This window comes from Cebus imitator, unplaced genomic scaffold, assembly GCF_001604975.1.
Source record: "Cebus imitator isolate Cc_AM_T3 unplaced genomic scaffold, Cebus_imitator-1.0 Scaffold1, whole genome shotgun sequence".
NCBI classification, from domain to species: domain Eukaryota; kingdom Metazoa; phylum Chordata; class Mammalia; order Primates; family Cebidae; genus Cebus; species Cebus imitator.
Window position 1 is genome coordinate 16,062,662 of NW_016107316.1, and position 26,877 is coordinate 16,089,538.

The window sequence follows — 26,877 nt, forward strand, 5'->3', positions numbered from 1 at the left end:
AAAAAAAAAAAGATCTGAGAATTATCATTTGTGGGTGTCTTTTTGTGTAAGACAGAACACTGTATGCTCTATCCAGGCAGCATTGGTCCTGTTTCAGATAGCAGGAAGACCAGTAGGAAAGATTAAACATAGGTACCGTATCTCTAGACTGCTTGTTTGCTTGTTAAGAGTTGTCATTTTTGCATTGTCCACATATTCTGTCCATTATTTTTACTTATTGTTTTTTTTTTTTTTTTTTTTTTGAAGAGTTCTTTAGATTCTGAAAAGTTCTTCGTCAGATACTTGTTTTGCAAATATTTTCTCCAAATTTGTGGCTCATCTTTATATAACACTATCTTTTGAAGAGCAAAAGTTTAAAATTTTAATAAAGTGTTATTAATTTTTTTTTCTTTTATTGTTTGTGCTTTTAGCATTATATATAAAAACTCTGCTTCACACTGGAATAAGACCAACCTGTATATGAATCCTGGCTTACCAGCTATGTAACATTGGGCAAATATAAGTTTTCTCATCTGCAGTGACACTAATAATACCTTCCTTAGGAGAATATTGACGATTAAAGGAAATAAAATATATTTCACGCATTTGTTCATTCTTTTGTTTAACAAATGTTTACTCTGTGCCATCTATATGCCAGGCATGATGTGAACGCTCTTTATTCAGCAGGGCATAAAAAAACAAAAAACTCTGCTTTAATGAGAGGTTGGCAAACTAATGACCTGATTTTCAGCCCACTACTTGCTTTTGTAAATAAAATGTTATTTGAATGCAGCCATGAACATTTGTTTATGTATTGTCTATGGTTGCTTTCATGCTACAATGGCAGATAGTTTCAGCAGAGGCTGTTTGGCCCTCTGCAGGATAAGTTTACCAACCCCTGGGCTAAGATTTTCTTCTATATTTCCCTAAGTTGTATAGTTTTGAATTTTTTATATTTAGGTCTATTAATTTTTGTGTAAGACATGAGGTGTGGGTTGAAGATTTTGTTTTGTTTTGTTTTGTTTTAGCATATGGATTGCCAATTGTTCCAGCAACATTTGTTGCAAGACAATTCTCTTTCCATTGAATTACCCTGGTACTTTTGTTTGAAATCAATTGACCTTAATATATAGATTTATTTCTGGACTATCCCTTCTGTTCCATTGATCTTTGTGTTTATCGTTATGGCAGAATCACAGTGTCTTAATTGCTATCGCTTTATAGAAAGTCTTGAAATCAGTGAGTCTGAGTCCTACAACTTTGTTCTTCTTTTTCAGAAGTGTTTTGACTATTCTAGTTTCTTTGCATTTTCATAAAATTTTGGAATCAATGTGTCAGTTTTTAGAAAAAGCCTGCTGGGATTTTAATTGGATTTACATTAATGTGGGGAGAATTGACATCTTAACAATATTGATTGATCTCATCTTTGAAAATAGTGTATCTCCAATTATTGAGGTTTTTCATTTTTCTCACTGTGCTTTGTGTGTGTGTGTGTATTATATATATATATATTTTTTTTTTTTTTTTTTTTTTTTTTTTTTTTTTTTTTTTTGAGATGTAGTCTCACTCTGTCACCCAGGCTGGAGTGCAGTGGAGTGATCTCAGCTCACTGCAACCTCCGCCTTCCGGGTTCTAGGGATTCTCCTGCCTCAGCCTCCCAAGTAGCTGGGACTACAGATGCATGCCACCACGCCTGGAGAAGTTTTTGTATTTTTAGTAGAGATGGGGTTTGACTGTGTTAGCCAGGATGGTCTCAATCTCCTGACCTCCTGATCTGCTTGCGTTGGCCTCCCAAAGTGCTGGGATTACAGGCATGAGCCACCACACCCGGCCTGTGTGGTTTATATTTTTGAGTACACAAATCTTTCATTTATTTTGTTATATTCTATTTCTTTTTAATGCTTATATAATTGCTACTATTTTGTTAATTCATTTCTAATTATTCATTACTACCACTAGAAGCACAGTTTAATATTGTGTGTTGACCTTGTCTTCTGAAATTTTGCTCAATTCATTTACCAGTTTTAGTAGTAGAAATTTATTAGATAAGTTTAGTAGATAAATCCTTTGGGATTCTCTATATAGACAATCTTGTTATTTATGAAAAAAACAGCATTGTTTCCACTTTTAAAATCCATCTTCTGGCTTTTATTCCTTCTTCTTGCATCACTGTATTGACAGTATAGTACAGTACAGTACATTGTTGAATAGGAGTGGTGAGAGCAGATGTTCTTGCCTTGTTCATCGTCTTAATAGACAACATTTAGTCTTTTGTGATTATATAATATTAGCTATAGATCTGTAGGCTGAGGATGTTTTCTTCTGTTTCTGAGAGTTTTGAATCATGAATGATTATGGAAGTTTTTCAAATGCTGCCTTTTTTTTTTTTTTTGGAGGCAGAATCTCACTTTGTCACGAAGGCTGGAGTGCAGTGGGGGACGATCATCTTGGCTTACTGCAGCCTCTGCTTTCCAGGTCAAAGCGATTCTCCTGCATCATCCTCCCCAGTAGCTGGGATTATAGGTGTGCGTCACCATGCCCAGCTAATTTTTGTATTTTTAGTAGAGACGGGGTTTTACCATGTTGGCCAGGCTGGTCCCAAACTCCTGACCTGAAGTGATCTGCCCACCTTGGCCTCCCAGAGTGCTGGGATTACAGGCATGAGTCACTGTGCCTGGCCCAAACCGCCCCCCCCCCACTTTTTTTGCATTAATTAAGATGATCATTTATTTTTCAGTGTGTTGACATGGTGGATTGCGTTGATAAGTTTTTTTTTTCATGTTGAACCAGCGTTGCATTTCTGGGATAAATAGTATTTGGCTATGATATATAGTTCTTTTTATTATTGGCTAGATTCATTTGGTTAAGATATTTTCCATCTATGTTCATGAAAGGATGATGGTCTGTAGTTTGTCTGATTTTTGTATCGGGGTCAATGCTCTTGTCATAAAATGAATTGGGAAATGTTTTCTTCTTGTTTCTGGAAGAGTTTTTGTAATATTGATATGATTTCTCATTAAATGTTTAGTAGAATTCACCAAGGAAGCCATTTGTCATGGAACTGTTTTAATGGGAAGATTTTAAATTATGAGTTAAGGAATTGGTATGTTTTATCTAAGTTGTAGAATTTATTGCCATAAAATTGTTCAGAATATTCCCTAATTACTCTTTTAATAGCTATAAATTCTCTAGTGATGTCTTCTTTTCATTACCAATGTAGGTAATCTGTGGCTTTTCTTTCTCTTTTTTTTGATTACTCTGGTCAGAAATTTAGTTTCACTGAACTTTTCAAAGAATTAGATTTTTGTTTCATAGATAGTCTCTATTTTTTGTTCTCAAATTTTTCCTTCAAATTGCTTTGTGTTAAATTTACTCCTCTTTTTCTACTTCCTTAAGGTAGAGGGTTAAATTATTGATTCAAGCTTGACCTTACTTGTTTTCTAATGTAACCATTTCATGCTATAAGTTTCTAAAAACTACTTAAGTGGTATCCCTGTTTTTTTAGGAGCAGAGGTGTAACGAGAAAGAGAAAGAGAGAAAGGAAAACAGTCCTCTCTCTAGTGAGAGAGAGGGGACTTTGGGGAGGGAAAGAGGACAGGAGATAATGGTGATTGTGGACAGGAAAGGAGGAAATTATGACAGAAAATGTGGAGATCCTGTTGCTGACACCTCATTGGGAGGTTGAAGGCTGGAGTCAGTCCGGAAGCCTTTGGATAACAGCCAGAAATCCTCAGTTACTCCAGAACCTCTTCTAGCCCCATACCACAGCTGAGTCCTCCTTGAAAGGAAGCTGGTTCAAACATGGCCAACATACCCAGCAACCTGTGGGTGCTGGGGGATTCCCAGTGTTCTCCCTAGTAAGCCACGCATCCTAGTCTTTAAGAATGGCAGCCACTCTAACCATGTTTTTAACTGGCCTATGAATGCCTGTTATTGATTTGATTTGGTTTTAATATGGAGGCTGAGAGCACCAAAATGAAAGGACAGAGTTGGAGTCCATTTCTCTGCTTACGTTTTGATGAATGCTGTACCTTGGTATCCCAGTCGAAGTTCCCAATATGAAGCAGCTACATTGTCTAGGGTAAGTACTTGGGATCATATCACACCAAGAAAATTTAGGACATAGACACACACAAGAAGTTCAGGAGTGGAGGTTTAATAGGCAAGAGAAAGAGAAAGAAAGAGAAAGGAAAACCGCTCTCTCTCCAGTGAGAGAAGAAATTACGATAGAAAATGTGGAGCTCCTGTTGCTGACACCCCATTGGGAGGTTGAAGGCTGGAGTCAGTCCAGAAGCCTTTGGGGAACACCATGGGGTAGACCCAGCCAGAAATCCTCATTGTTCAGCTCCCAATTACAAGTGAGAACATGTGTTTGGTTTTCCGTTCCTGTGCTAGTTTGCTGAGGATAATGGCTTCCAGCTCCATCCATGTACCTGCAAAAGACATGATCTCATTCTTTTATGGCTGTATAGTATTCAGGGATGTATATGTACTACATTTTCTTTATCCAGTATATCATTGATGGGCATTTGGGTTGATTCCATGTCTTTGCTATTGTGAATGGTGCTGCAGTGAACATATGCTTGGATGTGCCTTTATGGTAGAATGATTTCTATTATATTCCTTTGGGTATATACCCAGTAATGGCATTGCTGGGTCATGTTTACAGGAAAAAAACAAACAACCCTGTTAAAAAGTGGGCAAAGAACGTGAACAGACACCTCTCAAAAGAAGGCATTCATGTGGCCAACAAACATATGGAAAAAAGCTTAACATCACTGATCATTAGAGAAATGCAAATGAAAATCACAATGAGATACCATTTCACGCCAGTCAGAATGGCTATTAAAAAGTCAAGAAACAACAGATGGTGGTGAGACTGGGGATTAATAGGAACACTTTTATGTTGTTGGTGGGAATGCACATGCGTTCAACCATTGTGGAAGAAGACAGTGTGGCGATTCCTCAAAGACCTAGAACCATAATTTTTTTCTTTTCTTATCTTGTATTGAATTACTCCTTTTCCATGATTTCATTTTATCTCTACTCTTAGCTATTTATTTACGTTGCTCTAGGTCACAGTTCCTAAACCTTGACACTACTGATATTTTGGACCAGCTAATTCATTGTTGTTGGGTTGGGGGGTGGCTATCCTGTATGTATTGTAGGATTTTTAGTAACATCCTTGGCTTCTACCTTCTAGATAAGAGTAGCAGTCACTTCCCATTCCCAATTGTGACAACAAAAATGCCTTCAGACTTTGCTAAATGTTTTCATGGGGGTGGCAGCGGTGGGTCAGGGGTGGGAACTAACCTTGGCTGAGAACTGCTGCTCTAGAGTTTAAAAGGTATGTCTTTAACTTATCACATTCTTCCTTTAAATAATATTATACCACTTTATATGTCATGTAATACTTTACAGCACTGCACTTCAATTTTGTACCTCTCCTTTTTATGCTATTTGTGATATATTTTACTTCTGTATGTTACTAACCCCACAATATAGACTTACTAATTTTTGCTTTAGTTGGTGAATAAACTTCTATAGGGAACAAAGTAAGAAAAAGTAGTATTTTATATTTATCTTCTAATGCTCTTCATCTTTGCCACCTTCTCCTCTCCCTCACCTTCATCCTCCCCCTACTCCTCTTCCTCTTCCTCCCCTCCCTGCCCCCTTTTTTCGTGGATCCAAATTTTTACCTGGTATTATACCTCTGCCTGAAGAACTACCTTGAACATATTTTGTGTCTGCAGGAAGTGAATTCTCTCAGGTATTGTTAAGTCAAAAAAACCATTTATTTTCTAAAAGTATTTTTGCTGGATATAGAATTTTGTATGTAGAACTGAATTCTATGTTCAGTTTTTTTTTTCTTTCAGTCCTTTTTCTTTCTTTCTCTTTTGGTTTGCATAATTTCCTGATAAGAAGTCTTCTGTAATTTTAATCTTTGTTTTTTTGTATGTAATATTTCTTTTTTCTCTCTCTACCTTTGCAGTTTTTATCTTCGTTTTCAGCAGTTTGACTACGATATATCCATGTCTATTTGTTTAGTGTATGTGCATATGGTGTTTATTATGAAGGGTTTTTTGGGATGTTTTGGATCTCTGGTTTGTTTCCTTGGGTTCAATTGGGAAAATTCCTGGCAATGATCTCTTCCCATATTTTTTGTGTCAATTTTTTTTTCTTCTCCTGGGAGTAATAGACATTTTGATATAATTTCACAGCTCTTGAATATATATATATATATAATTTCCCCCCACTCTTTTTAACTTTGGTTTCATTCTGGGTGATTTTTATTGACCTGTCTGCAAGTTCACTTATTCTTTCTTCATCCCTGTCCAGACTACTGTTGAGCCAGTCAAAGTGCTATTGAACTGAACGGGGTTTGTTTGCCTGTGTGCAATGGAAAGCTGAATTAGTACTTTTTCACGCTGCTGATGAAGACCTACCCGAGACTGGGAAGAAAAAGAGGTTTAATTGGACTTATAGTTCCACATGGCTGGGAAAGCCTTGGAATCATGGTGGGAGGTAAAAGGCACTTCTGAAATGGCGGTGGCAAAAGAAAATAAGGAAGAGGCAAAAGTGGAAACCCCTGATAAAACTCATCAGATCTTATGAGACTTATTCATTATCACAAGAATAGCACAGGAAACACTGGCTCCCATGATTCAGTTACCTCCTCCTGGGTCTGTCCCACAACTTGGGAGAATTCTGGGAGATACGATTCAAGTTGAAATTTGGGTGGGGACACAGCCAAACCATATCAGAAGCCCAACACTGAAGCACCAGGTTTTTGTAGAGAGAAAAGTTTATTGTAAGGCTGCCGAGCTAGGAGACAGGAGACTGGCTCGGATCTGTCTCCTGAGCTGAGGTTTGGGGCAAGTTTATAGTCAGAGGGTAATGGGGCATGACCTAATTGGATCTTACAATGCGGTGATACCTAGAGGTGTGATCTGACTGGATCCTTTCTTGGGGTAATGCCAGGGCTTGATCTGATCGGATCCTGAATCCTGCTGTATACTGTCTGCTGCTTACTTCAGTCCCTGTTCCTTGGTCTGAACACTTAGGTTCTACTTGGGTTGCATACTTGGTTTATCTGGGCATGCCCAGGTTATGTGATATCCAACCTGGGGGGTCCATGGCAACTGAAAAACAACTTACAACTTTATTACATGAAAGTCGAATCAGACCGGGCTAGTGCAGTCAGAAAAGAATTTTTCACCTCTGATATCTTTTTGTTTTTAGCTTTCATATTTTACTTTTTAAACTTTCCACCTCTCTGCTCAAAGGACAAGAGAGACTAAGGTGATCCTCTTTTGCTGCTGCCTCTGTCAGGTTGTTTGTGCTGGAGGTTGAATCAGTGTACTCAAGAGTTGAGCTGATTTTGGGTTTTGTCACCATCATTACCCTCTCAGCGCACCACAGGCTTCGTATTTCTCCTGCAGTTGGCTGCTGGTCCCTTGTGTTTAGAGAATGACATGTCACTCTGCAAGATTTCTCTCTGTGTTCCTGTACCATCCTCATCTTCCAACAGTCTTTGCACATCTGTGCAATACAAGTATCAGTATTTCTTCTTATGTTATTGACCCTCTCCCAGTAATTGCCTATTGCCGGTTATTTAGTGCCATGCTTGTGGTGCAGAGCAGGCTTCTCTTTTGTTCTGGTTCAGACTCAATTATATTCAGGCCATTTGTCCTGGGCATCAGTTGGGCTCTCTCAGCCTCAGCATTACTGCCTTCTCTTCCTTGTGGCCTGCCCTTTGTTCCATGTATTTGTGGTAGGTCATGGACAGGAATATCCTTCTTTCCCCTAGTAGTAGTAGAAGTCTCTTTGGTATTGGTGCAGGATTCTTTGCCTAACACTTTTTCCTGCTCTGTATTCTACCACCATGGCAGAGGTTCTTTTACCTCTACCCCTCTCCTAACAACATTATATCTTTTCCTGTCCCATAAGGGAGAGTGTTTGTCTACCTCTTCCCCAGGAGCAGAGGCATTTTGCTTCGATTCTGCCCTGAAGCAATGGATTTCTGCCAGGACCTTTGGTTAGAGGATTTTCTGTTCTTCTTCTAGTGGTTTGAAGCTTTTTGCTCTGTTAGAGAACAGTTGGGGAATCAGGCTTCAGCCTTGTCCTAGACACCTCCTGCACACTTCCCCTAATGATGAGGGCTGTCTCGGGTTTCCCGTCCTAGTATTATACTAATCTTTCATGTGACCACCTAGTCAAGGCATGAGGAAAATCTTGCAAGTGAGTGAGAACTTTCCTTATGTCTGAGGTCTCCAGCTATTCTAAACTGACGTAGTAGGTTACACTTGGTCTTTAAGAATTTGTTAAAATTTTAGCTTTTTTCTTATACTGTTGTATAGTGGCCACTTCTTTTTCTGTGACCTGACAAAGGTCAGACAGTTTGTGTGTAGTCTTTCCTTGGAGGAGCTTATCCCTCTAAGGAGAGGAATAAAATTTACTTCGTGTTTTATTAAATTTGCTAGTTGCCTTGTGACCTCCACTCTTTGTTAGACCAAGAGAAGTTTTGATTTTATAGATAGGATTTTTTTTTTCTCATTAGTGTAGGAGCGACATTGTTTTGTGGCTTTCTGCATTTAAGCAGAAATGGGACTACTTGGAGTTCTTGACAGGTATGTTATTTAAAAATTATGTTTATGCTGATCCTCCTTTGATGTTTTCCCTTTTCCCTCATCTGCCTCTCAATCACTTCATCTTTTAGGATTGAACCTAAGCTATTTCCTCCATGAAACCTTTCCTGATTCCAATAAGTAGAATGGAACATTCTTGACTGTGTCTCTTGTAGAACGTGTTTCATTTTTTTGCAGGCCCATTGAAACCCTCAGTGAGATTGGGCATCTTTAAGATTTTGCAAGTTTATGAGCATAATGGTTGTTGGATTTTTAGATACGATCATAGAGTAAACTTGAGATAAAAGGTAAAATGATATACAGGGAAGCTCATGTTTATTAATAGAATACAATTTGTGAAATCATACCACACAGGTTTCTGTGCTGTTTGGTTCGTGTAGTTGTTGCTTTTTAACTAAATTATTGTCAGAAACAAGACTTAAATTTGTAAAAATCTAATATTTGAAAAATAAGGGATTGTTTACACAAACTAGTATATATTTACACAATGGAATATTGTAGAGCTGTAAAAGCTGCGAAGAAACATTTCCTAACTTGGAAAAATATCTAGGACATACTGGTGATTAAAAAGTAAGATGCAAAACTGAATATTTTGTGTCAGAAGGCAAGAGGAGTAAGATTATATTTATAGGTAAATGTCTTTGCGGAAAGAATTGCTGGAAGAATATACAAGAAACTAATAAAAGTGGTAACCTACAGTAAGCAAGGGCAAAGTGAACTGCATGTGGATGATGTGGGAATGAGACTTTTTAGTTATAGCTTTCATTTTATATCATTTTGATTTTTAAATCATGAATATAGCATGTATTCAAAAAATGAAAACCAGTAGAAATAACTATGTAGACATTGAAAGATAAGAAGATCTGAAAAGTTCTTCAGAGCCAATAAAAAATGTTAGTCTATGAAACAAAACTTGGATGTGAGACACTTTTATTTTAAATAAGCCAGCTCTCACCAATGCGAGAGTGAATACAAAGTGTGGAAAATTGTGAAGGACAAGGTTTTATGAATCTGGCTCCAGATAAAAAAATATGTAAAAAGGTAGCTTTCCAGCACAATTAGGAAGGTTTTGGTTTTAGATGCAGTAGTAGTTTGGATAATCACTCAAAGCAGAAAGGAGCACTTTGAATAGGTAAAAACTATGGCAGAAATACACGGTACTTGGAGTGAGCAAGGCAGCCATTTCTCACTCATAAAATCACCAGCAATACCCTTGGAATCTGGTAAGATGTATTTATTGTCAGAAAAAAATAGATAAAAATACCAAGAATATTCTTATCACAAAGTAAAACCTATAAATAAACAATAATTATTTAAATAGATTATAGTTCAGACACCCACCTTACGGGCAAACAAATGAGATATAAAAGAAGAAACTTTGTAAACCAAGGGATGATGAGAATTCCTTAATGTTGCTAGGAAAAACTGGTTGGTAATTTGAAATGCAGATCAGTTTAGAGCCAAATCTTTCTATACATTATATGAAATGAAGTATTGAGAAGGTTAGTCCATAGAAAAATGAAAATCAGAGCATTATCTTGTATCATTAAAGGGGCAGAAATTTCAAAACAGAGAAATAATAAAAGATATGAAAAAGGGAATGATGGACAAATCCATACACCTGAAAATAAAAACTTCTGTATTAAGGGCCAATGTTAAGACTGAGAACATGTTAAAAGTAAGCAAGAGAAATACTACACGTAGAGCAACCCAAATTTGAAAATCTGAAATGCTCCACATTACAAAACTTTTTGAATGCTGACATGAGCTCAAAGGAAGTACTCATTGGAGCAGTTTGAATTTCAGGTTTTCAGATTTCAGATTCTCAACTAGTAAGTGCCATGCAAATACCCCTAAATTGAAAAAAATCCAGAATCTGAAACACCCAGGCATTTGAATAAGGGATACTCAACTTGTATTATCACAATATAAACAATTTACACAAATGGGTAAGGAAAACATAAAGAAATCTCTATTCCATTCCATCCCTAGTAGGGGTGGAAGAGGTAGAGTGGCAGAAGTTTGAGAAAAAAGGCAGTGTGAATTATGGGAGAAGGATCTGATTAATGAATGGTGCATAAAGGGTTGCTGCACAGCATTCAGTGTCTAGCCTTAAATAGCAAAAGCCAGCAGGATCAATTCACATGGTTGTGTGATTTTTCTCTAGCAAGCAACTGGATTAAGGACTTTGAAGGTGATGAAGCTGAAGGAAGAAATAGCATACTAGGTGGATTTGTAGTTTAGGAGATAACCAAGATTTCGAAACTGGAGATAAGAAGCGACTAGAATGGAGAAAGAACAGGTAGCATGCATCCAAGGTAATGAGTCTGGACCCAGGTTAGAAAAAATAGAGTGAGATATTGAGTGACAAATTGAAGAAGAGGGTCATACAGCCAGATGTGACATCACAGGGAAGGAAGGGGATTGCTTGTGAGGGTCTCGAAGTGTCACTCTGGAAAATTTTGTCTCTACCACCTTACCCTACACTCTAGATAGAGCATTATTTTCAAGAGCCAGATTTAGCTCAGTGGTTGAAGAGTTGGTCAGTGATGAAATTGAGAATATAGAGATGATTTGTTTTACTTACATAGGAGGGATTTCCAGAGGTCGTTGTGGAAAAGGTTGGAAGAAAGGGCAGCAATGGGAGACCAAATGGAGTGGATGAGAAAGCATAACTGCATGCAAATAGGTCAGAGGATAGTTGGCCAGAATGGTTTGCATTTTGAATAAAGCCCAAGAGTTATAGAGGTAGGAGTCACAGGTAGAATTAACTAGCCACACATTTCTGGCCTGCAGTATAATGACCGTCTCTGGAGCGGGCTGTCTTTGTGATTCTAAAGAGAATGTTAGTAAAAAGCTTAACCCTGGGTGGTAAAGCCTAAATTAATTTGGCCTTAAATAGCAAAAGCCAGTAAATCTCTCTCTTTTTTTAGACAGGATCTCACTCTTTTGCCCAGGATGGAGTACAGTGGCATGACCTTGGCTCACTGTAGCCTCGACCTCTTGGGTGCAAGCCATCCTCCTACCTTAGCTTCCTGAGTAGGTGGGACCACAGGTGCATGCCACCATGCCCAGCTAATTTTTGTATTTTTTTGTTGTTGTTGTTTAGAAACAGAGTTTTGCAATGTTTCCCATGTCAGTCTTGAACTCCTGAGCTCAGGCAATCTGCCCACCTTGGCCAAGCAAAGTGCTGGGATTACAAGCATGATCTACTGTGCCATTAATTGAGTAAAATCTAGTCTGTAATATCTTACTTCCAGTGTCTTAGGACGGCATAATAGCCATGATATCAGGTGCTTCTTTATTACAGAGTGCTTCTGGGAACTGTCTTTCCTGTTACTATTCCACTTTACCTAAAACTGGATACTCAGGCTACTGCTGCTGAGGTGACTTCAGCAACTCCCCTGGGATACCAAGGCAAGCCCCAATTGATTGCATACCTTCTTTGGGGATCTGAGCTTTTAAAAAAGCCAGCAACTACCTTTTGTCAAGTTGATATATTTATCTATTATACCTTTAATATTTAATTTTTTAAAACTTGTTACTAGTGACAAGAATGATAATTGACATTTCTTGAATAACCAGAACATCTGTATGCTTACAGGGTAACAGTGGTGTGTCACAGTAAATTCTGTAATGTTTTCTATGGCCTAAATGTGTCCTCTCTCTCCTGCTTTAGATCTATCCATACTAATGGAAATGTAACTGGAACTGACTTCGATGATAAAATCAAGGACCATCAAGCAAGATCATGCAGTAGGCAACTTTGCTTCCAAATGAAGTTACCAACATTTAAAATTTCTACTTATTCTAAGGTATTCGAGGCACAATTTTACTTTAGTTTTGGCTCCTTAGTAGTCATTTTGTAGTGTTGATTTCTATACATAGGTTTGGTAAGTTTAAAAGTACTTATGTTAGAATGCTTAGCTCTTAGAGAAAAGTTCACTTCCCTCCTTTCGTACTATACTCCCAAAGAAACCAACTGAGAAAAGATGCAGATTTTTTTTTTCAAAAGCCTGTAGTACTCGGTATTCTCATGTGGCCTCACAACCAATACTAACCAGGCCCGACTGTTCTTAGCTTTTGAGACCAGGCATGTTCAGGGTGGTATGGCTGTAGACAAGATCCAGATTTTAAAGGGATATATTTATTAAAATTAGGAAAGCATGTCAATTATAATAAATGCATTAAGTATAGATTAAGTTTCAATAACTATATTAGAAGAACTGGAATAAATGTCAGTTTAATAATTATTTTATTTGCATTATGACCCCTGAGATAAGCAACTGAATGCAGCACTCTGAGTCCACCTGCATGATGTCAGAGACCTTATTGATTATCCTTTAGATGGTTTGAAACCTTGCTCGCCTTTCCTCCTAAACTTATTGTTAAGGATTTTCTGTTCACCAATATGTGTCACTGTGACTCCTCGTAGGCTGCTCCTGTAGGACCTTTGGGATATAATGAATTACTTGGACCAGAAAAGCAAGATATCTAATTAAAGAGTCAGGTGATACTTCCAAAACATGAGGTGGATCCCCACTTGAAAGACTACATAAGACAAATAAAACAAAAAGGAAATATAATGTCAACAGAAAGCAAAAATAGTTCAATGTTTTTACACATAAATTCCAAACAGGGAGAGTGAGTTAGGTTTTTATTTTAAAAACAAAATATTTTTGGCTGGCATGGTGGCTCACACCTGTAATCCCAGCACTTTGGGATGCCGAGGTGGGAGGATCACCTAAGGTGGGGAGTTCAAGACCAGCCTGACCAACATGGTGAAACTCCATCTCTACTAAAAGATTAGGTGGGCATGGTGGCACATGCCTGTAATCCCAGCTACTTGGTAGGCTGAAGCAGAAAAATTGCTTGAACCCAGGAGATAGAAGTTGCGGTGAGCTGAGATCGTGTCATTGCACTCCAGCCTGGGCAACAAGAGCGAAACTCAGTCTCAAAACAAAAACAAAACAATATTTTTTTATTTTAACTATATTTTTCCAAATAGGCAGAAAGTATGGAAAGTATTTTAGGGGACAGGTCAAAGTTTATTGATTTCTCTGAAAATATTACAGTTTTGTAAATTAATATTTTGCTAGAATATAGAGAAGGTAAAAACCTGAGAAAAATGTAAAAATGTATCACTTATTACTAGGATTCTTAACTTCTGTTTTAGAAGAAGACTATAAAAAGCATAAAGAAGACTATGTAAAGCATAAAGGATCCTTGGGGTGTTATATCACCAGCCAGAAACCTCTGTGGCTGGTGGTGCCTTTGTCTGAGTTTTGCTTGGGTCCACTGGGCACAATCAGTCTGGCAGGCTGTGCACAGCTTATACTACTGGCCTGGATCCCACACCTGCCAAGGGCGAGCAGAGTGGCGAGGGGTGTGTGAGCGAGTGAGCATGGGGTCCGACCACTGTGCACAGCCAGGCATGCTGGCTGTGGTGGGGCAGGCAACTCCAGGCACCAGCATGGGTGTTGGCTCCCTGCATGCTGTGTTTGGACCATGTTTACCACAGGCGGCTTCCCTGGCTGGCCCCAGGAAACACAGTGACGCCTGGAAGCTTGGAGATGCCAGGAATCTCAGAGCCCCAAAGAGGGTGTCATGGCCCTGGCTTGGGGAACTCCTAGGTCTGGGCTCCCTGAAGGGCCGCAGCTCTTCTCTCCTTCTTGTCCCCTGCAATGTGGTGAGCAAGGAGCATGTTTCAGTCCTGTTTGTGTTACAGCTCTTTCAACCTTGCCATTCAACAGGTTCCTAGTTATTGTCCCACACCCAAGAAGAATAAGGTAACATGCATAAGTGGAGGGTGAGCAAGGTGAACAGGAGTTTTATTGAGTGATAGAATAGCTCAAAGGAGACTTGCAGTGGGTAGCTCCTTTCTGTAGCCAGGGTGTCCTGATGAGTGTTCAGCTTTTGGCAGACAAGAGACCCTGGAGTTGAAGTGGGTAGCTCCTCTCTGTAGCTGGTCTCCCTATCCTGTCCTTGAAGTTGGCTGAGTCCAGGATTTTTATGGGCTTCTGAGTGGTTGAGGTGCATGCTGCTTAGTTCATGGGCAGCTATGGGCAGGCCCAGAGAAAGCACCGTAAGTTTCCATTCCGGTCTGCAGGACTGGCATCCTGGCTCCCAGGCTTGAGGCATTCCCCGGTTTGAAGGTGAGGCTTCACCAGGGATCTGCCCCTTTCTGTCCAGGAGCCTCTCTGCCTCCTACAACTGTTCCTGGTGCCTAGGCTATTCCTGCTGAGGGGCACCTGCAGGCCAGCATTGAGTCTTTCCTTGGCTTCCCTCTTGTGCTCATCTGCGCCCACCCAGCTGGGTTGCAACAGTGCCTGGGCTTGGCCTCAACTTCGTTCCAAGATTGGAGCAGGTGCTGGGAGCAGGAAGAGGCCAGGCAGTGGGAGTAGGCACTTCTGAGCCTGCAGGGAAATGGGGGGGCCTTCCTTGGTGCAGAGAAACCTCGGTCCACAGTAGTGGCTGGGTGGCTGCAGCCACACCCAGGAGCATGGAGCTTCTGCCTGCTCCTAGCCCCTGCCAGCTCAGTGGAGCACACAGCCCTGCCCCCATTTACCCCACTCTAGATGGGCCACTGCTGCCATCACTAAGACTGCTCAACTACAATAAATGGATTACCTCCTGGAAGGGGTTAGTGTAATTGAGCAATTTTTGCTAAAGAAAAATTATCTCAGTTCAAGTAGCAGATGAAAAAGAGGTTATGTTGATGATAAGTTTTAACACTTCCCTGGCAACTTGTAGATGTTTTGTACTTTTCTTTGTTTTCTTGATGTCATTTGAACTCAAATAGTAATGATGACTAAATATATAATTTGTCTTAGTACCAGAGCCATTTTACTTGTTTTTCTAAGTATATCTTTTCTTCTTACTTTCACTTAGGAATATTAATGGACTGCCCAAGCTTTGCAAAGAATGATTCTAGATATGGGGAAGAATATAAATTATTCTGTAACTTCATTATAAATGAAATTGAAGGTATCTTTTATTCAGAATGCTAACTCTTGGGCTAGGAAGACTAAATACACCTATCTGAAGCCATTTATGTGTAGTCATAAGATGAGCACATCAAATCACAATCTAGAATCCCTTTCTAAGTAATATACTTAAGCTCTGTATTCAGACCTTAACAAAAGTAAAGATTAGGGAACAGGAAGTTCTCATCAATTGAATTTGCTAGTTGGCTGTATAAAAGTGCGACATAAATTAGGTTGCTTACATTTTTTAATTAGGAATTTATTACTTATCAGTTTCTTTTTTTAAGACAGAGTCTTACTCTGTTGCCCAGACTAGAGTGTACTGTGGCGTGATCTTGACTCAGCACAACCTCTGCCTTCTGGGTTCAAGCAATTCTCTTGCCTCAACTTTCCCAGTAGCTGGGATTATAGGAGTGCATGACCACACCTGGCTAATTTTTGTAGTTTTAGTAAAGACAGGGGGTTCACCATATTGGCCAGGCTGTTCTTGAACTCCTGACCTTAGGTGATCCACCTGCCATGGCCTCCCAAAGTGCTGGGATTACAGGCATGAGCCACTGCACCTGGCCATTTATCAATTTCTCATATCTCCCCACTGTTTTTCAAATGTTCACAGTATGATAGCCTCTATTCATAGTTGTCATTTTCCATTTTGAAAATGAAGAAAAGTGAAAACCTCACAAATTTCTGCTTGGAAGAGTTATATAATACTTTTGAACTTCAGACTTAAAGAATATGGGATTTTGTTGTTCTAGGGGATAAGAGCAAAACAAAGTCAGTACTTGAGATGGCAAGTTAAGGCCCTAGAACATTTGCAAGGTTATGTGTCCTGGATTACAGCTTATATTAGGTTAAAATGGTACCTTTTAAAATGTTTTGTCTGGACTCAGTAAAACATTTGAAAACAAATTTTGGCAAATTATATGAAGGGAATGGATATTCCCTGCTACAGTTTTTTCCATGCTATGATGGAAAGAGCAGAAGCTTTACTTTCATGCTACCTTGGGACAATTAATATTTCTTAGTTTCCTTTTCTGTAATAATTAAGTTTTAGAGGTGAGGAAGAATGAAATGTGTGTAAAATAATGAAAAGTGTTGCTTTTTAGTGTGAAATTAATGAATGTTGTTGCCAAGACAGAGAGGACCACATTACTTTATCATTCAGAGGTATCCTTTTCATAGCAAAAAACAGGTCTACTCACTACTATTGAGAAGCTCGTAAAACCAGTTTGAAAGTTAATAGCAAATATTATGCTTGGAGAGAAAGTAAAATGAGCTTTTGGCACAAATCCCTTATCAAAGACATACCATCTGGAAAAGCAATTACTGTCATGTGCACATGCCAGTGGATATTTTGTTTTTCAGCTTGGTGAAAGCACTGATGTACAGAAGACATACTTGATACAGGTGTGTTGCTGTTTGTCACTGAAATACCACTATAGCAGAAGTGTTTTATGTTTTGTTGTTGGTTGGTTGTTTTTTTAAGCCATTACAGCCTAGAAAAGTTGCATTGTTTCCTTCTGATCAAAGCATCAACAACTATAGCTGCAGGAAATGGTCTACTTGCTTTTTAAGTAAAAGAAATTACAGCAGGGTATCAATTCATATACCGCTTTCTTCAGAGAGAAGAATTGGCATTTAGTAATGTGACTTTTTATCATGATTTAGTGTTGATTAGTAAAACTTGTGAATGTGAGCAGTTTTGACCACTTAAGTCATCTCTTTTCAGAGTTTTATGACAAAATAGCAGCAATAGTATGTTGCTTTTTCATAGTGATATGCTAGCTGTATAGGAGGAAAGGGTTTACATGTTTGTTAATTAGTTTTTTAGTAGAATGAGATAAATACTTGCTGCTATTGTCATTTCTATGATTTCAAGGGACATAACTTGCCTAATACCTGTGGTATTTCAAATAGTCTGAACTTACAACTTTGTAGTCTCATGATATCATGAGTTTCAATGTTAAGGATGAAATATGAGGATTTTGCAAAAAAATAATTTAATCTCTGAGAGTTTGACCACATCCCCAAACTTGATGGTTTTATTAAATTTTTTAAAAAAGAATTTGTATTATACATGTCTAAAAACCACATCCAAATTTTGAAATAGAACATGAAGAAATACTTTCCAGAGTCAAAATGCAAGCAGAGAGTAGATTAGGAATCTTTTTTTCAATTTCTCAAGTTGAAGCACTTAATTTCCAGCTTTAAGTGATACATACTTTAAAAATTTTTTTTTTATATTTTTGCATTCAAAGGAATGCACATATTAGAAATCAGTGAGAAATCTTGCTACATGATTTCTGGGTCCATGTTCAATTATATCCAGTCTGCATAATGCCACTGATTTATTATTTATTATTAGAGATTTTTAATTTAGTAAAAATAAAGAACAAGAGTTAGAGTGAACTGGCAACCAACAGAATGGGCAAAAATTTTTGCAACCTACCCTTTTGACAAAGGGCTAATATCCAGAATCTACAAAGAACTATAACAGATTTTCAAGAAAAAAACAAACCCATTCAAAAGTGGGTGAAGGATATGAACAGACACTTTTCAAAAGAAGACATTTATGAAGCCAACAAACATATGAAAAAATGCTCGTCATCACTGGTCATTAGAGAAATGCAAACCAAAACCACATTGAGATACCATCTCTTGCCAGTTAGAATGGCGGTCATTAAAAAATCTGGAGACAACAGATGCTGGAGAGGATGTGGAGAAATAGGAATACTCTTACACAGTTGGTGGGAGTGTAAATTAGTTCAACCATTGTGGAAGACAGTGTGGCGATTCCTCAAGGACCTAGAAATAGAAATTCCATTTGACCCAGCAATCCCATTCCTGGGTGTATATCCAAAGGATTATAATCGTTCTTTTATAAAGACACATGCACACTGTTTACAGTAGCAAAGACCTGGAGCCAACTCATTGCCTATCGATGATAGACTGGACAAGGAGATGTGGCACATATATACCATGGAGTACTATGCAGCCATAAAAAAGGATGAGTTTGTGTCCTTTGTAGGGACATGGATGCATCTGGAAACCATCACTCTCAGCAAACTGACACAAGAACAGAAAATCAAACACCGCATGTTCTCACTCATAGGTGGGTGTTGAATAATGAGAACACATGGACACGGAAGGGAGCATCACACACTGGGGTCTGTTGGGGTTGCCTAGCGGAGGGACAGTGTGGGGGTAGGGAGTTGGGGAGGGATGATATGGGGAGAAATGCCAGATGTAGGTGATGGGGATGGAGGCAGCAAACCACATTGCCATGTATGTACCTATGCAACAATCCTGCGTGTTCTGCACATGTACCCCAGAACCTAAAGTGCAATAAAATATATATAAAATAATTAAAAAATACAAATACAAATGTTTTAAAAAATTTAGTCAACACAGAAAAATGTTTTCTCAAGTGTAATGAAGGATTCAGTAAATTATATTTTTTGACTTTTCAAAAAAATGAATAAAAATAAAGAACAGAAAAGAAACCAGCTGAATATGAAAATTGGTTTATGGTTCAATCTGATTCCAGATGTGGGGGTTTGAACATCTTGCAGTGAAGTTGTCAAACCCTAGCAGGGTTGTGTCAGACAACTGAGGTACATAATTGAATGGGCTCTGGTTGGCCAAAGAAAATGAGACAATTTGAGCATCAGTAAGCATTAACTGCAGTATAATCACATCAAATATGTTTAAATCCATGAGTTTTTAGTGATACTTTAAAAACTCATTAGTTTTCTTCAGAGTATGCTAAGGAGCCGACTATACTTGAGAGCAACCAAATAGTTGCTAAGAGGAAGTTTCTTTTCTTAGATAGAATAAAACATCACCATTTTGTAATGAATTCCTGGACCTAAGCAAAGATCATGAGTGGCTGCTAACAACACAGGAAGAAACAAACATTAGCTTTCTCTTAATGAAAGTTCGCAGTGCTACGGGTGAAGTATTCTTGCCAAAAAAGTTGAACCCCAATCTGATCAAGTCTTAGCTCTAACTACCAGTTTACAGGAAACATAGACGACATAGAAACATATTAAATGATACCATGAGAATGCAGTTAGCCAAATATAGGTTATAGAGAACTCCTAGAGACATATGACTTGTTTTTTTTCAACAAGCAAACTGTAGAGACAAAAGAGAGAAATGGAGGAGGAAACTGTAGATTAACAGGAATGACTGGACTTTATTTGAGTCCAGATTTTAATAAACATTTATGAAATAGGGAGATTTTAATACTGATAAGATATTTGATATTAAAGAATTATTGTTAATTTTTAGGTGAGATAATATAGTTATATATTTTTTTAAAAGCCCTTATTTTTTAGCGATACATAATGAAATATTGATGTAATAAAAGATATGCCTGGGCTTCTCATTCATTACTATCTGGAGTACAGGGTGGTTGTGGGTGAGGATTAAGTAAGATTGGCCATTAATTGATCATGCAGCTAGACACTTGTGATTTGGGGGACAGTACATGAGTGAGGGGGTGGGAATAATTCATGATAATATTTGCCGAACTTTTTTGAAAAATTCCATAGGAAAAAGGTCAAAAAATACAGTTGAATTATGTATATTTATCAACGTGCTGAATTCTTATTTCTAATAATTTATTGAGTCTGTTGAGTGTACTATATAGAAAATCCTATTGTCTGCAAGGGACAGTTTTACTGTATAGTGCTTACTATGTACCAGGCTCTATTCTTAGCCCTTTATACATATTAACATATTACATCGTCACAAGAACATCAATGAAGTTGACGTGAACTTGCAAAGGTTACACAGGTCATATGTTTTAGAGCTGGGATTTGTATTCAGACATTCTAGCCCTAGAGTCTGTGCTTCTCTAGTTTTTCTGTCTCTCTTTATAACTTTTTATTTTTAATCCCTCTATTCTAGTCCTTAAACCTTTTGTTTGTCTTAGTATGCTGGGGGAATTCAGCTTTTAAAGACCAGTTTAGAATTTTGATTTTGGAAATTTTCTTAATACTTAGGGAATCCAGAGTCCAGCTGACTTTGCTCCTTTACAAATACAAGATACTTACTAAGAGACTAAGAATTAGCTTCGTGTGTATCCAGAAACCAAAGGATCAAGTGTATTATAACAGTGTTTAGTGTTTTTCTGTTTTATTTCTCTCCTGATCTGTAAGCAGCCCATTCATGGCTCATTTTACTTTCAATTACTTGATTTTATTGGTATTACTTGCTGAATTTCTTTGTGATACTTAGATAAAATTACTCCTTCCTCCCCTTAACTCCTACACATGTTATATAATAACCTGCTTGATTTTACATAGATTACATGAGATAACCTTAGGCAAAGCACTTAGTACACAGTTTAGCACATAATATGTATCTAGTAAATATGCTTTTTGGTTTAAGAGACAACTACTTCACACTTTTGTTCAAAAATTGTTCTTTATTCTTTAGGTAACTTTTGAAATGGGGAGGGAAGAATATGGCTTAGTCACTTTAAGAAGTCCTAGGCCTGGGACAGGTGGGTAAAACTTGATAATGTGTTAGGGTGGTTTAATGAGTAATCTCTGTGTTCTCTGCAAGGAACGTTTTAATAATAGGCTCTAGGTTTGAGAAAGATTGCTGACTGAGTTGTTTTCCAAAAGAATGCTTGTTTATTAGAGGGTGAAGTAGGATCAATTTAGGGAAAATGTGACTTGTCCCAACTTCTTGAGTTTTTTGGTTCCTCTTTAGCCAACTGCAAAGGACATTATGACATAGTAAAATACTATATTTCATGAAAGGAGGTACATAGGCTCTAGTAAGAAAGAAAACTTTTGGTTTCATTCATATGAGAGAAGGGTCACAATTACAGATAACTTTTTCATGAAGGTTATGGAAAGTGACTCTCTGAAGTCCTGGGATAGCTAGTTAGAAGTTGTGGTATTTTTCTGTGCTCCATAACCGCCCTCACTCCACCCAGATGCACCTATTCTTTATATAGCAGTATACTGAAGCAACCTTTTAACATATCAATTATGTTTTTCAAAGTGATGTTAAAATATTTGGAAACCGAAGACCTTTCATTTTCCAAAGGTCAGTTATAATTATTCAGTGGCATAGCTATTGAAATTGCATCACCAATTACTCGACTGTGTTAAAGAAGAGGATTTGCTTTTGGGGGCCCGTAGGTTATTGATAAGAGATAAAACATATTTTTTGAAGAATCTGTGTGTATGGCAGCAACCCACTCTTCTATCTAATCATGAAAACTTTGGGAAATGAAGTGTTCCTCAACGAAATCTGGATGCTCTGGAAGCCAAAGGTGATCTGCAAGAGGAGGAATAGTTGAGAAGTGCTCACCTTAAATGTTGTTATCAGTTATTTGATGAAGACATTGAAATGTTTATTGCTCTGAAGATGATCTTAAATGAGGAGGCATAGTTAATGTGGCCTATACAGAATGTGAGATAATGTGAATTTAAGAAAGCTGATATGAGAAAAACAAAAATATAATAAGAAAATAGCTACTATTTAATGATCGTTGTATATCAAGCACCGTGTTAGATATTTTGTATATATTTTCAGATACTGTCCCAATAGGTGGTTATTGAATAAGTTACTGAATAGCTGTTAATGTTTTTGAGAGTTTTTGACATTTCTTGAAATTAGAAATTTCTTACATTATTAAGAAACACTCTTTGCTTGACCTTTGCAAGCCTAGTAAACACAGAATTAGATTAGGTGCAAAATTGAGAATCTCTGTCCTTAATCTTCATAGCATATGGATGCATTTAATGCTAGTAAAAATTGTAAGCCTGAATAAATGTAGTGTAAAACCTGCATTAATGATCTGGGGTTTATTAAGTTACTTACGAAGCTTTTATTTAAATTTGGGGTTAAGTTGATTTTTCCAGTTTTCCAATTAATGCAACATTTTAAAAAATCAATTTTAGGTTAAACTACAAAGGTAAACCTCAGTAAGTTCCAGAAAAGCTGAAACTATGTACGTCCATTCTCTGACTACAACAGAAGTTTAAAATGTACCACTTTAACCACTTGGAAAAATCAAACAGAAAATTTGCTTAAATAAATACAGGATTAAACAGGAGATCAAATATACAGTAACTGGTCATTTAGCACCTGAAATGAGATTCAGGCCAAGATTCATACTGTGCTTAGAAGTAGATTAATAGTCTTCATTAAATTTACTGTTGATGAGTGAAATAAATGTACTAAGCACTAAACCTTAGAATTTAGTAAAACAAACAGACTCAACAAAATAAATGCCTAGGAGAAAGGGAAGATATTAATAAGATGAAAGCAGAAATTGGTGAATTAAAAACAGAAACCACAGAAATGAAAAATCTAAAAGCTATTTCTTAGGGTTGAAAGACAAAACAAAAATAGCTGGTAAATCTTACCTAGGAAAAGATAGAAAACCAAAATTAAGTTTATAAAGGGGATATAAGAATAGAAAAGATATTTTAAAAATTATAAGCAAATACTATTTATTAACTCTAAGCTGATTTATTTAAAATGAATTATGAGACACCCAAACTGATTTAAGAACAGTTGGTCTGGGGTTACATCCAACTAGTTCCAGAACCAACTTTTTCCAGTTAATTCTTTTTAGTTTTTAAGGAACATATGATTCCTTTGGTGAGAACTATTTTAGAGATTATAAAAAAGATGGAAATATGCCCAATTAATGTTATAAAATCAGTATGATTCTCTTAATGGTTCAGCGGAGTAAAACTTTTTGTGGGGGTGGGGTTACTGCTTTTTTTTAGTTTATATTTTAAGCACAGGTTTTTCTTAAAATTAAAACAATTGAGAAAAGAAAGAAACCCAGAAAGTTAAAACGTAAAGCTGTCTTTTATATCTATTAACATATTTACCATTGCTGGCACTCTCCTTTGTGTAAATCAAAATTTTGATCTGATATTCTTTTTCTTCTGCCTAAAAATCATTTAAGTGCATAATCTGCTGGTAATGGATTTTTCTCAACCTTTGTCTAAAAACATTTCCACCTTCATTTTGAAGTATATTTTAGCAGGGTGCAGAACTTGCCGTTGACAGGTTTCACCCCTTACAATCTTGCTCCATTGTTTTCTTATTTGTATAATTTCTGATGAGAAGCTTGCTGTCATGCATACCTTTGTTTTTCTGTACATAATCTTTTTCCTCCTCTAGAAGTCTTTAACATTTTTCACCCCTAATCACTGGTTTTCAACGACTTGATTATGATAATTGTTGGTGTGGTTTTCTTTGTTTATCCTGCTTGGATTTTATTGAGCCTCTTATGAATCTGTAGGTTTCTGGTTTTGATAGCATTGAAAAAAAAATGCTTATTATTTCTTCAAATATATTTTTTATCATTTTTTTCCTCTTTTTTGGACCACAGTTACATTTATCTTAGTTTATTTGTATGTTGCCACAAATCAGTGATATTCACTCCCATTATTTTTGTATTTTGTTCCTTTGTGCTTCATTTTGGATATTTTCTATTGCTATATCTTCAAGTTAACTGTTAAGTCTGCTGTAAGTCCTATGCAGTGTATTTTTCATTTCAGATACTGTATTTTTTTTTTTTTTTTTTTTTTTTTTAGTCTTATTTCTTCTCTTTCTCTTCTCATTATGTTCTTGTTTTCTTTTGTATTCTTGACTGTATTGACAATATTTTTAGGCTCTGGGCCTAAGAGGAGGCCATGCTGAGGCCAAGAGCTTGGCCTGGACAGATACTGTATTTTTAATTTCTAGAAGCTCCAATTGTGCCTAAAAAAAATCTTGCACTTCTGTGTTCAATACTACCATGGCTTTCTCTGCTTTCTTGAGTGTATCGAGATTTTGTATAATAGCTCTTTTAGCATCTCTGTTTGCCAAGCTCTCTGTCTCTGTCAGTTTTGTGTCTGTTTTTATTGATTTGTTATTCTGGTTATAGGTCATATTTACATATCTGGTAAATTTTGATTGTCACACATTGTGAATTTTATGTTATTAGATGCTTGATTTTGTTATAAAGAAGCCATTCCTTTAAATAATGTTGGACTGAGTTTTGGAATGCAGCTAAATTTTTTTGATGCCCTTTGAGTCTTGTCCTTTTTTAAGGAAGATTTCATAGGGTGAGTCTGGAGCAGTGAGTAGACTTTTCTCCTAGAGCTAATTTAGAAGCTGATTCCCTTCTGAGGACTTTACATGATGTTTCATGTATTAGGAGGTCTTTTCACGCTACTCTGTTGGAATACAAACTATTCATAGTCTTGTTTGAGTTTCAGAAATTCTTTGGCCTTTTGTGTGTGTTTTTTTTTTTTTTTGGTTTGGTAGTCCTTTCTCCAACCTCAGGTGGTTTCCTTCCACAAAGGACGTAACAGCACTCTACCAGCAGCTTGCAGGAACTCCTTTGCATGTCTCGAAGGCACTGTCTCTGTATGTAGTTTCTTTTTCTCTGTTAGGCTAGTCCACAAATTCTGGCTTCCTTGGCCCCACTTACTGTCAATCTTTGTGACCTCAACTCTTTGAGACTGTGAGGCTCTGTTTAAGCCCTATCTCCCTTCTGTACACTGCATCTTGTAAACTGCTTCAAGGGTGTGAGGTTGGGCAAATCTAGGACTCACATCATTTTTTCACCCTTTCTCAGGAATCCCACTCTGTTCCGACTGTTGTCCAATATGTAAAAACCATTGTTTCATCTGTTTTATCCAGTTTTCTGGTAGTATAAGCTGGGAGAACAAATCTAGTATCTGTTACTCCATCATGGCTATTTGTAGAAATTCTTGATTAACTTCTTCTCCTCCTTTTTCTGTGGATTAAGATGTGGGCCTAAATTCATCTCACATTATGTATAGACTGCATATGAAGTTTGCTTGATCTCAGAGTTTCAGGTGTTTGGCTTACCAGTAACTATGGTCCAAACTCTTTGATGATGATAAACAGATGATTTCACCTCATGCATTCCCCTCTCACTTTCACTGTCTGGAACCACTGCAGTAGTAGGGTGGCTGATCAAGAGTTATGGTATTCTGAGTCTTGGTCAACTACCACATAGTTTAAATAAGTTCTTAGTATTTTTAGCTAAAGTAAGACCCATACTTATTTGCTTTTTCTCAGCTCTTTCTGTTTGCTGGTATTTACTTTTAATTTTACCTGTTTTTTTTGTTGTTGTTGTTTGTTTGTCTCTGTTAGTTGGTAGTTTGTCTAACTGGTTGTCATTTTTCAGCTAGATTATATTTTCCATGTCTATTTTTCTGCATCATAGTAATGTTTAGGCTCTTGGAAGTGTTTGATCTGCATGCATTATATCTTTAGTTTTGTTACCTGTTTTCCTGATTGCTTTTCTCTACTCAAATGAATGAGTGAATAAATTAGTAACCAAATAAATGTAGACACATATACACAAAGTGCATTTTCTCAATTCAAACACTATTAATTGTGATATATACCAGAGATTTAATATAGTTTCATGAAAAAAGAAAGATTAAGTTTATTTTTAAAATCCTTAAAGGTTTACTGACAGAAATATACATTTATCCATATAACCTCTACCTCACCTTTTTGGGAAAAATAAGATTGAGTCTGATTGTCTTCCAAATTCTGATATGCCACTTTTCCTTACCTGTGCTTGCTTTCTTGGTCTCCTTGCACATTATGATTGACAGTATAATTTTGAGTCATATGGGAAACGTGTAGAATTTAACTGGTTTTCTTTTCAGCTAAACTCATGGTTTCAGTTTTTCTATAGGTAAGCTGTGAATTAAATAACTTCCTTTTTGAGTCAGCTGGAAACTTTTGACAGATTGATCTCCAGCACTTAGGTGACAGTATTTTGTAATATGTAAATTGGTCACACCAGTGTCTTCCAGCTCTGATAATTCAATGATCTGTTTTGAGAGATTGTGCAACTTTTACTGCCTTTAATTACCCTTACCTGACTTGCAATAGACAACTTTTATATCACAATAGCTTTTTATTTCCGTGCTTTGTCATGGTTCAGTCTTTCTGAAAACATTTTTAAGCAAGTTATCCCTTCAAATTTAAGTTAAAATTCAACTGCATCTGAGTTTATCTTTGAAGTTAACTCAGCTGAGGTCATAGTTGGATAGATACATACCTTCTATGGGATTGTATTTTCCATAGATTTACACGTGGGTAGGCAGTGACATACCTCACAACTTATTCTTTTGCATGGCTACCTGCATATTTTTTTAAATTTTAATTCTGGTACTTCTAGTTTCAGAAACCTGAAAATATTATTTTAAGAAAAGCAAATACCTTTGGTATTGAGAAAATCTAGT

General features: G+C 37.0%; 2 protein-coding genes across 3 annotated transcripts in view; both read left to right on the top strand.

Annotated features, from left to right (window-relative positions):
• LOC119470534 (translation initiation factor IF-2-like) overlaps positions 1-24,951 on the top strand; it is a 108,335-nt gene extending 83,384 nt beyond the window's left edge. Inside the window, exons 5-7 of the mRNA XM_037737067.1 lie at positions 12,307-12,442; positions 16,979-17,020; positions 21,059-24,951. Of these exons, the coding sequence (XP_037592995.1) occupies positions 12,307-12,442; positions 16,979-17,020; positions 21,059-21,133 (253 nt within the window). The 3' untranslated portion in view covers positions 21,134-24,951. The remainder of the gene's footprint in view (positions 1-12,306; positions 12,443-16,978; positions 17,021-21,058) is intronic.
• The window catches only part of NCOA1 (nuclear receptor coactivator 1), a 274,844-nt gene that overhangs the window by 56,663 nt on the left and 191,304 nt on the right, over positions 1-26,877 (top strand). The window lies entirely within an intron of this gene.